Here is a 12,081-nt window from a genome sequence, read left to right on the forward strand (position 1 = left end):
ACTTGAAAACCCTTTGCTGGCAATGACAGCCTGAAGTCTTCCAAGACTCATGGACATCACCAGATGCTGGGTTTCCTCCTTTTTAATGCTCTGCCAGGTCTATACTGCAGGTCTTTTTCAGTTGCTGTTTGTTTGTGGGCCTTTCTGTCGGACGTTTAGTCTTCACCAAGTGAAATGTGTGCTCAATTGGGTTAAGATCAGGTGACTGGGTCATTGTCCATCTGTATTACGAAATGCTGCCCAATTAGTTTGACTGCATTTAGCCGGATCTGAGCAGACAGTACGTCTCTGAACACCTCAGAATTCATTCGGCTGCTTCTGTCCTGCGTCACATCATCAATAAACAATAGCGTCCCAGTGCCACTGGCAGCCATGCATGCCCAAGCCATCACACAGCCTCCGCAGTGTTTTACGGATGGATCATGAGCTAGTTGATCCAAAGAATGTTTTTCCAGAACTTTGCTGGCTTTGTTTTTTTGTAAGCAATGTCCAGTCTAACCTTTTTATCTTCAGGCTTATGAGTGTCTTGCACCTTGCAGTGCACCCTCTGTATTTACTTTTAATGCAGTCATTTGTTGATGGTAGATTTGGACATTCAGAGCCTCTGTAGTGAACATGATTATGTCATCACCTGCATTTTTGTTCTTTTGGATCAGATAGGAATTATTGTTGTTTAGTCTGCAGATAGTGCGCAGATTGGTTCAGATTGTTCTGCATGCATGAAAACTAACAAAAAACACATTTGCACAGAGCACTCTCTACCAAAACACACAGCGAAGGAGCACTTTGACATAAAACAAACTTAACAAGAATGAAACTGTAATTTGTTTTCAGATTGCTGGGCGATGTTCCGGTAGTACAGATTCTGATACAGAGTATTGTCAGCGGATCGATCCATTTGGTTGTTATATTATGTAAATCATTTGTATATAGTGTGTAAATGTCCTTAGCACTTCTTTTCTGTTGCACTCCGTATATTTCTCTCTCTTGTTTTGTTTGTGAATCATTTGCACTTTTTGTATTTTTTTTTTCTGCATAAGGAGATTTGCACAATTGTTTTTACTACTTGCTTCACTGTTTGCGTTTGTTAATACTCAGATTGAAAATATATTTCTCTGATTTTTTTTTTTTACTGTTTTGTTATTATATAACACTGTTTCCATTTACTTCACTCCCTAAACATTTTTGGATACATCTATATTGTCAGTTAAAAAAGTCCAAAAAATACCAGATTGTTGCTGGGGTTTTTTTTTTTGTAGAGAGAAAGCAAAAGAAAAAATTACTTTAAATCAGCTAAACTGAAACTTCAATTTCTCCTATAATGATATATATATATATAGCACTTGATACTGACTAATAAAATGTTATTTTGTTTTGAAAAAAAAAAGTACACGTTTGTTTGAAAAAATGCCATCTTCGTGACGTTTTTTTTCATGCATAGTAGTTGGCAACATCTACACAATGCTCATGTTCCAGCTAGAGGATAGTGGTGTAATTCTGCTTATAGAAGGGATACATGCTTGACATTCCAGCCGAATGAAAAGTGGCCCTCAGGGTTCCAGAGATTCATGTACATACTTGTACCTGTAATATAAAGCTGCCATGACACACCCCGCACACGCGACTAGCAAAGGCACAAATCCCCAGCTCTTTCATTTGCTGGTCTGATTGCAAAACCGATGTGGTTGCTCTTCCTTATCGTCATTGTTGTGCAAAGTGTTGTGTAAAATGGTCCTTACGGAGAACTGTTATGTCCTGACTTGAAATAAGTGCTCATGCCAACATCGAATTAAAGGCTGTTCTGGTTATAGAAGGTTGCTCAGGTTTTTCCCTGTGGTTATTACCTTTCCCAGCAGTTACAATGCCCAAGGATTTCCTGTGTATCAGGAAGTATTTCCATACTGAAAAAGAGCAAGCAATAAACCTATAAACCTCCCATGACTTTAAACGGCTGCTGATCTGTTAAATGAATCAAGGCATTTTTACTTCGAGGTTGTCTGTCATGCCGCTCTCTGATTTGTAACCAACATTTCCAGGAAGGCCAGTCCTCATGTAACGGGCCCATTGATCAAATTTACGCACTCCCTCTCTGGTCTCATACATTTTTGTGCCAGACCTCTCGGTGACCTAGATAGTCTGGCAGCACTGCAGGCCCTGATGAGTATAGGATGCACATGGAACAGAAGCACAAGGTCTAATGGCAGGAGAGTGGGAGGATCAGAGGTAAATAATTAGTAGAGGGCGAGGTGTTAAAAAAAACAGGAAGGCTGTTATTTGTGTTACAGAAGTTGATGTTACGGAGGGGCTGTCAGAAATGTCTCAGTTGTGGGTGTGAAGAGGCGTATGATACGTCTGGACTGTAGAAAAGAAGCTAGAAGTTTAGAAATATTAGACTAGGTTATTACATTGTAGCATCTTTCTTAACGCGCATGTCTAGGTTCTAATAGATTCGGTCACTTTGATCTTGATTTTCTTACCAGTGTGTTGTGGGAAGTAGCTTTTTATTAAGGGTTTGTTTCAATCCTTGGCAAAAAACATTAATCTTTGGAACATGACTGGAACAGATTTTGTGAAAGGTAGCGTTACATCACTTGTTCTGAACACACAACTAATCCACACAACTCCAGTACATTCATTAATTTGTACGTTCATTTGTATTTTCAAATGAAAATCAAATATATAATGTTGTTGTTATTGTTGTTATTATTATTATTTTTTTAATTTTATCTATTTATTTATTACTTTTTTTATCAAATTGATTTTGCACAATAACCACAGGAACATGTATTAAAGGGTTAGTTAAACCAAAAATTTTACTTTTACTCTTCTTCGAAGCATCCTAGGTGTATGTGATTTTTTTTTTTTTTTTTCTCAGATATTTCGGAGTTATATTAAAACTGTCCAATCAATAAAATGTCTCTCACACAGCTTGGGTGAAAGGCCCCCTCTAGCGACTTCCGTGTTTTTGAAAGATAAATATTCATATTTCAGATATAATAAATACTTTTTTTTACTTCATCTGAGTGTGGCACGTGGAAGCAGTCCCTGCGGACGACTTAAGAACCATTGCTTTGCGCGATTAGCAATGAGCTCGGAGACCGAACAAGACATAACACCAGTCATGAATTAGAAGCATAAACCCAGGATTTTGGATAGAAAAATATGCTCCCACATTTCCCAGAGACGATGTTGTATAGGCATACGTTCTAATTTGTCCAAATACTTCGTAGTACCAGTCTTTCCCTGGTATCAAAACACAGATGTCATAACTAGATTGTGTTTCTTTGGTTGCCGTGTGGAGGTAACTGTCTTCAAAACACTCACAGGCTTCTTGCAGACCTCCGATCTTTGGACAAGCCGCCACACGTCTGCTTGCATTTTTGTCATACCACTCTCCTCTCCTGCTTTAAAGTTGGCATGAAATGTCAATTCACCATAAAAATTTTCAAGATGCATGTTTGCATTGTTATTATTGTGAACAGTTGTTTTTGTTTTTTTTTCCTCACATTTGACCTCATACCATAAAAATATCTATCTTCTAGTAAAACAATAGACTTCTTTCTGGTGATTATCATATAAGTTAAACTGCTTGAACCCCGGGATTTTTTTTTTATTACATGCAAGCTATTATTTTGCCTTTCTGCCTCCGTTCAGTCAATAACAGAATTATGATAATCTGATGTATCACATGGAAGAAAAGAGTTGTCACTATTCCCGTTTCATTTTGACTTTCATCATAACACGCATTCATTAGAAATACCGCAGTGCAATGCCACTTCCACATTTGACCATTAGTATTGTAGACTTCTATTGAAAATCCACACTTATACAGCCATGAGGTCTGCAACAAATCTCCTCTCAGACACTTTAATTAGTGTGTAAATCTGCACAAAAGTGCTGAGGGCAGGGGAAGGAAACACAAGGGTCTGAAAGTCCCGGAACCTTGTTCATATCTACATCCTGGAAAAACATTTAGAAGAATCAAATCCTATATAAAACCTTCCTGTTTTGGATATACCTGACATTTTCCCACAGTATACCTTTTATACAATGTTTCCTTCGCTGCTGACTTTGTCAGTAAGGGCTGCTTATAGTTATGATGTGGTGTTCAAGCATGGGATTTTTATTGAAGAAAATAAGATACCGACTATGCCTGTAAGATCTATTTATTATAGATGGGTTTTAATACTGATATATTGAAAAAATATATGGTATGTACTTTAGAGCTGAACTAGACTGCAAATTAAAAGTTTGGGCTCAATAATTTTTAAGGTCCTCATGTTCATCAAGGTTACATTTAATAATAAAAAATTTGTAATATTAAGAAAAATTATTTCCGTTGTAATATAGTTTAAAATATAATTTATTACTGTGATGTAAACCTTTTCAACAGCCGTTAATTCAGTCTTTAGTGTTACACAATCCTTCAGGAATCATTCTAATAGGCTGATTTATCATCAATGTTAAAACAGTTGTGATTTTATCAGTATGCTTTGATTAATAAAAAATTAAAAATAACAACATTCATTCAATATAGATTTTTTTTCTAACGATATTCTATCACATTTTAGCAATTTAACTGCTGGAGAAAGAAAAGATAATGAAAAATGAATAAATAAATGACTCCAAACTTTTGAATGATTGTTAACATGACTAGGCTCCTGAAAGGGTTTTCTAAATTGCCTTCAATTTCTAGGTTTTTTTTTTTTTTTTTTTTCTATTAACATACTCTGTACAGTCCTAATACATTATAGGCATGTGCCAATTATGTACAATGACTAAATGCTATTGTTCCATTTTTCAGTCATTACCCTCAGCAAGTATGAAAACAATAAGAAAACAAAGCCTGTGCATTTTACTCCATTTAGAAATGCAGGACATGTCTGTTAAAAAGAGGATATGTAGTCACCACAACAAGACAATAGTGTTACAAATAACATTTAAAGTGCAAATTCGGTTGAAATAGTTGTATATTGTTTGTTGTATATTAGTTTTTCCATTCGAAATATGTATGCTGTATTTGCGCTCCATTTTTCTGTATTTCCTCGCACACTTAGCAGCTCTGCAGAGGTGTTAGACGGCCCGTTTTCCCTCGACTGGCCAGTCATTCATTCTGCTGATGTGACCGTTGCCATATTTTGTTTGAGCAACACGCCGTGTATGCGCTTTGAACTGTCTGTCTGCGTTTCTCTGAAGGCATGTGTTCAGAATATGCTGTCTTGGCATTTCCGAGAGCATTTAAAAGGGTAAAACAGGAAATAAAAGCCCTGCTAAAGGCTCAGCTCTGCTCTCAGGATGCTGTAACGGATCTGACAGCCAATAAAACCTGCCTATTACATCTGACCATTTCTAACAACCAAAGTGGCCTGGACTTTACTGGAAAAATTGGCATGCTTCCTTTTTCATTTTGCCGCCGATGTCAGCCACAATATTTTCTGTATTGTAAAAAACTGTAAAAAAGATTTTAGATTTAGAAAGAGATGATTATATTCAATACAATTAAGTGATTTGAAATTCAAATATCTAATACACAAAAGTAAATGATTTACTAATAAGTAAATCCGTTCAAATAATTACAGATATTACAACAAAATATTCAAATAATCCTTTAACATTTATTTTTAGGTCTTACATGTTTCTCTCTATTTCTGTGTGTGCATACTCTACAGAAGCACGATCAAGGACAGATCCTTCTGGATGCTGTCTTCAAGCACCTGGAGCTGACCGAGAGAGACTATTTTGGGTTGCACCTGGCCGACGAATCCTCTGATAGCCCGGTGAGTTCAGAGGTCGAGCTCAAAGATGTGCCGGAGTCCAGCCGGTCTGCTCTCAGGGATTCCTAAAGTTTTTTTTTTTTTTTTTTTTTTTTTGTGGAGCATTTGAGGCTTGAGTGTGTGAATGACCAGTAATCCTGAAATAGATTCACATTTAAGAACAGGACACGCAGTGGTTCAGCTCTAAAGATCCTGTGAAGCATCTTCGTTTTAAAGTCTTAAACGCCTCAAAAACATTGATGCGTGTTTCCCGAAAACCTGTCTGTGCTTTGCATGTATGCCATCAGCATTCGTTTTGCTCCTTAATCCGTCTACCGGTAGGCATCCGCCAATCGCTCGATCTGCGGTTGAACAAACTTTGTAGTCCTATTGATTGAGCTGAAACTGGATCAAAGTTAAAGAGGTTTTTTTTTTTTTATTCCACAAACGCTCTCAGTTTGTCTCTTTGTGTTGTAACTGCAGATAAGTACATCTCCACCTCCCCACAGCAGAAAACACAAGCCTATTGAATTATTGAGTGGCATTAGGTTGTGTTGGACTGTTGCCATGTTATTAAGGTTTTTCTTCCCCTCTCTCTCTCTCTCTCTACCTCTGTCTCTCTCTTTCTTTCTCTCAATCAATAATTTACAGAGGTGGCTGGATCCAAATAAACCCATAAGGAAGCAATTAAAAAGTAAGTAATTTTATAAAAGGCACCAGCCTGGGCTGTTGTTTACCACCAGCCATTGATTATTCTTTCTCCCTCTTTGTTTTTCTGCTTCTTTGTACTTACGCAATGTTCTGATAAATGAAATGCTAGGGGGCTCTCCACATCATCTGAACTTCCGGGTGAAATTTTTTGTGAGCGACCCCAACAAACTTCAGGAAGAATACACACGGTGAGTGGTTTTCAGTTTTTATGTGTAAAGATAGTTTAAACATGTGTATGTTTTCGCAGGTATAGATGAAACATTTGACAATTTGAAGGTGGACAGGATGTTCTAGTCATTTTATTGGACAAAAGTTTGTCATCAAATTCAGTCATTTATATATTGGTTATATTTTAAATGTCTGTTTAAAAAAATTTTTTTTTCCTGCACTGTAGAATTTAAGTCTTTAAGGCTAACTTAATCTAACATGGATTGATTATTTTATTTATTTTTTTATGTATTTAATTAGCGGACTTGAATCTCTTATGTTGTAATCTTCATTTCTAAGGAGGCTGTAAAAGAAGTGATGTAATACCAAGATCAAAAATAGTTCAGAGAAGTACAGGCTAAAACAGAGATGAGTAAAGCAGCACATGAGTAAAACTAGTGATTGACCTCCTTACTTAGAATTGGCGATGGTGATTCATAGTGAATCATAGTGATTAATGTGGCATTATCTATTTGTAGTGTTGTCGTAGCTCAAACAGTAGACGTCACAAGCAATGCCGAGTTCATCATGGGTTCAGTACCCAGGGAAAGCATGGGCAAATCAAACGTGTGCAGTGGAAGCCACTTTGAAAGAAAGCAACTGGCAAATGCCAACAGGAAGAAAAAGTGGTGAAAAACAGTTTATGAAAAAACAGCATTGTCATGGGTTTGATACCATGAAAGCTGAAAACTTATTTTGGAAAATAAAAAAAAGTAATTTTTTGCAGAATGCATAAATGTAAATATTTAAAACTTCCTGCTATAATCAAGTTAGATCTTGTAGCCATGTCCTTTTTTTTTTTTTTTTTTTTTTTTGCTTGGTTAGATGATAATTTCAGTTTGATGTGATGTTAGTGAAGGTCCTTCCCAGGGCCTTTTCATATTTGTTATCCTAAAGTTCATCACAAAATGAAACCTTGAACACGGAGTCTGATACGTATTAATATGTTTTGCAAAATAAGTAAAAATGGTAGTAAATGGAGTTATCAAGCAATGAGGGTGATTTTGTGGTTGTCTTTTTCACAAAAAAAAAAAAAAAAAAGTCTGGATCCATCCAGTCCTGAAATATTATGAGGAAGGACAGTTCCTCCTCATTATTAAGGAGCAATGGGATTATCACATGATTGAAAGTTGAATTAGACAATCGCCGTTCTGGATTTTAGATCACTTTTGGGTCTGGATTTCAGCATTCGCATGTACAGTGGCTCTGAATTGTCAAAACTCCTCCCAAAAAAACGTCCTACGGTTGCGAAAATTGTTTGTAATGGACAAAAGTTTTAGAGGTGTGTAAATGTTAGGTCATATTTATTTTTCAACATGCGACAGTGCAGTGGCCTTTAAACTTTACTGCAGTACAGTATGTTATTGCATTTTATGTAGGAAGTTTGATAAAATTTTTATAATCGTTATATTATTTACAAATTCACCGCATGAACAATACATCGGAGTAATTTTTGAGTCTAGTGGCTCAGCGATTTTTTTTTATTTATTTATTTATTTTTTGTCATTGTTTTTTTTGTTTTTTCATCTTTGTAGGTACCAGTATTTTCTACAGATTAAGCAGGACACGCTCAGTGGAAGGTGAGCTGGATCATGTGTGGCTTTTTTTTTAAAACTGTAAATCTATTTCTAACTCCAGTTTAAAAGTATTTTTAAAAATGATAACTGTAACTATGTAGATTTGTCCCTTCATCTTGTGACACCCCTGCAGTTTGTGCTTCTGAATTTGCATGTGCCTACATGTTCTTCAATGGCTTTAACTTAAATGCAGTCATTTTACACTGTTAATTTAATATAATTTATATCCATCCCAGACTGCCCTGTCCGCACAATACTGCCGCGCTCCTGGCTTCGTACGCTGTTCAGTGTAAGTATGAGCCATCCTTTGAAAAGAACGGTTGTAGGATCTACATAACAAAGAAGCCACAATCTAAATCAGTGAAACATTATGTGACAGTCAATTACATGTGGCTTGCTTTAATTCTGGTTTGGTCCCACTAACTTTAATGCTACAATTCTAAATCCTTTTTAATGTTATGTTTGGTGTCGAACAAGAGGCGCCTGCAATTCTCTATTTCTCGAGCGAGAGGAATTGACAGCAATTTAGCATAGCAGCAGAATTATAATTAAAGTTGTTTTCCGCCGATGTAGCGTCCCACGTTTCTTTCTGATATATTACGGTATCATGCAAACTCAAATCCAGTACCGAGCTTCCAAGCAAACCACCGAAGTACAGCAGCGCAAGCTCAGCACGGCACATTCCATCTGTGCACAACCTCAACGCTTAACAAGCACTAGCTTGTAAAACAGGAGTAAACGCGGGCAAGAAATCTCTCTGAAGTACACAGCCCAGCACATCTTAGTTAACCTAATAGTGCCCAATCGAGATGGAGCGGTGACATGGCATATCCCGGGCCCTTGGGGGTCCGCTTGCCAGATTGAGCTCAGCAATAATGATTCTTGACAGATTGCTGTAGTGAGCACATTTGCTCCGTTCTCTCTCTGGGGCTTTTAGCATGCCGTTTGGGCACTATATAGGTCAGAGGGGATTCTGTCGAGCCCGGTTGCCTAGGACGGAGCTATCTATTGCAACTCATTTCGTTTGCTTTAGGGTTTACTGACAAGCTGCCATTAGTGGCAGAATTGATGCTAAATGCTACATTTGAGTGTTTTATTTATTTTATTTTTTGGTCCGAGTGTTTACTGAGTGCTCATGTGAGTTGCACGATCTTCTAATAGGCGTTTAATGATCCCAAACTCTTGATTTATTTATTTTTTTTTTTTTAAATTAATGAGGAAGATTGTAGTGATGTTCCAATGGTTGGCTTAAATTAAGCTGAATGTTTGGTCTGACAACATTTGGCATGGGTCGACAACAGATAAACCAACATGAAAAAAAGGAATTTATTTGAATATTTTAAACATGAACAAACAGCTGAAGAAATATACTCTTTGTATTCATGTTTGAGTTAATGTTTGATTTGTTCACTTTAAAACACTCGGTAAACCTGCATGTATAAAACATTACAAAGTTTTTGTATTCATGCACTTTGGATTAATATGACTGTCTACATTTTAATCATTATTTTCATTTTTTTTCAAATATTATATTTCTGTACTATGTGTAATATTTATATACCAATAAATACTATAATATTTCTATTACTTTATAATATACTCAAATATAGAATACTATAGTTTGAAGTAGGTAAGACTTTTAATGTTTTTGAAAGGCGTCATTACTCACCGATGCTGCATTTATTTGTGAAGACAGAAATATTATGTCATCTATCTATTTTATTATGTTTTTGGGAAACATAAATGTAGCTTTTACCTATGATGACATACCTGAATTTAAGCAAACAATACATAAACATTATGAGACACATAAACATTGTGAAATCGTTTTGATATCCTGATTTGGTTATAAAAAGACATTTCTTATTAGAACAGCATTTATTTGTATTTTTATTTATATGTTTAGGCTTTTGTGTTGGATGCATGCAGTTTTGTAGGGCATTTTGCTCAGATTTTTTGGTCACATAATACTCTATGTAAGTCACACACAAAGCAAGGGATTAAGAGATTTAGGCACCAGTGATGGTATCCCTTTATATACAGTATTAGGTGACAAGGTCTGCATGTTGTACTGTCATGGTTCAGGGCTGTTTTTTATAACGCTGGGTTTGTATTGTGTGATTCAGCTGAGCTGGGTGATTACAGCGAAGCTGAGAATTTGCCAGGATACCTGTCTGAGTTCTGTTTCATCCCCAACCAGCCTCAGGGCTTTGAAAAAGAGGTCACCAAACATCACCAGCAACACAGGTAAGAGTCACCGCTCTAAACTTGCCACTGCACTATTCTAATCAAAAATTCTTATTACTGTCAGAGATTTTGCCACAGCCAAGGAGTCTAGTTGGTTTCGCATATGGCTTTATGAATATTCATGATGGGTCGCATGTGTTAGTTAACATACTCGCATGTGCTTTCTCAGAGCTCATGCCTCAGTACGCCCACTCTAGAGCTGTGCTGAGAACAGGAAGCTCATTGTCCTCCTCATCTTAGCCATACTAACAAATCGGAGGCTTCTGAAAAGCATCAATTTACACAAGAGTTGTGTACATTCGGTTACCTCTACTTCGCTGTATTGTGATGTGAAACTAAAGCACATGTTTCCCTTTGACTCCTTATTCTCCCTTATTTTTTGGCCTGGGCACAGTGGACTTACTCCAGCACAGTCTGAATTCAATTACCTGAACACGGCACGAACGTTGGAGCTTTATGGAGTGGAACTGCACTATGCAAGGGTGAGTGAGTCAGAGCCGTTTCACTGTGTATACACACACACAAGCCTCTATGCTACAAATAAAGATAATCAATGAAACGACAAAGCTCCTGTGTGTCTTCAGAAGACTATTATCACCTTTTCTGTTTTCGTTGTTTGGAAAAGAGAAGTATTAACATTTTGCAGAGCTTTTAAGTTATGCAGGCTTGGAACGGATCATGACAAATGATCTTTCATTTGGGGAGTTTTCATTTTTGGGGAGAATAACTCTTTAAACAGCATTACACAGCACAGTTTCGAAAAAGCTAAATGATCCTCATTAATAATTTCTCTTTTCCCCTCCGTTTTTGCTTTCAGGATCAAAGCAACACAGAGATTTTCATAGGCGTGATATCAACTGGCATTGCCATCTACAAGAACAGGGTACGAATCAACTACTTTCCATGGTAAGTGATCTTGCCTTGGTGGTGTCGTTTGTGTTCAACTTAAGTCATGAAGTAATGCTTTGCTGTCTGCTTCAAGGCATTATTAAATAAAGCCCTAAAAAATGATTTTGTTATTATATAATTTTGTATAAAAAGTTAGTTAAATTTTAAATACATAAATTGTTCGTGCAACAAGCTGAACTCCATTCTCACAGTAAAATACACCATGGTGGTTCAGTAGGCATTTTTGTTTGCACTCATTTCAAATCATCCAGAATAGGAAATGATCAAATGTAAGCGTAAAAAGTGGCACCCAAATTCTTGTCATGCAAAGCTTTATTCCCCCTCCATCACCGGGCTGTTTTTCTGGCACTCAAGCCCAGCTGCTTCTGTAGCTGTAGTCCAAGCATCTCCCATTTGAAATACACGCACAGATGCTTGCCAGGAAAACTATGTTTAGCCCAGAAGAGAACAGGGGCTGTTCGCCATAGATGTCAACCAGGGCAAATGGTTGCAGTTATTGATTATTTTATTGTTTACCCCTTCAGTTCATAAACAAGAGTGATTGTTAAAATCAGATCATGTATCTATTATACTACGCTGACTAAAATAGAAAAATAGGTGGATGCCAATGAAGCATGTTCTATAGAGACAATTGAGATTGAGTTTGACCTACCTCAGTCATTGGCTGTTTGTCAGTT

General features: G+C 36.8%; 1 protein-coding gene across 4 annotated transcripts in view; it reads left to right on the top strand.

Annotated features, from left to right (window-relative positions):
* The window catches only part of ptpn4a (protein tyrosine phosphatase non-receptor type 4a), a 38,241-nt gene that overhangs the window by 11,158 nt on the left and 15,002 nt on the right, over nt 1-12,081 (top strand). For all 4 annotated transcript variants that reach the window (XM_043248915.1, XM_043248913.1, XM_043248914.1 and 1 more), the window contains exons 3-10: nt 5,670-5,777; nt 6,405-6,447; nt 6,574-6,652; nt 8,207-8,251; nt 8,485-8,537; nt 10,375-10,495; nt 10,890-10,977; nt 11,313-11,401. In XM_043248915.1, coding sequence (XP_043104850.1) covers nt 5,670-5,777; nt 6,405-6,447; nt 6,574-6,652; nt 8,207-8,251; nt 8,485-8,537; nt 10,375-10,495; nt 10,890-10,977; nt 11,313-11,401 — 626 coding nt within the window. The remainder of the gene's footprint in view (nt 1-5,669; nt 5,778-6,404; nt 6,448-6,573; nt 6,653-8,206; nt 8,252-8,484; nt 8,538-10,374; nt 10,496-10,889; nt 10,978-11,312; nt 11,402-12,081) is intronic.

Source organism: Puntigrus tetrazona, chromosome 9 (assembly GCF_018831695.1).
Source record: "Puntigrus tetrazona isolate hp1 chromosome 9, ASM1883169v1, whole genome shotgun sequence".
Classification (NCBI taxonomy): domain Eukaryota; kingdom Metazoa; phylum Chordata; class Actinopteri; order Cypriniformes; family Cyprinidae; genus Puntigrus; species Puntigrus tetrazona.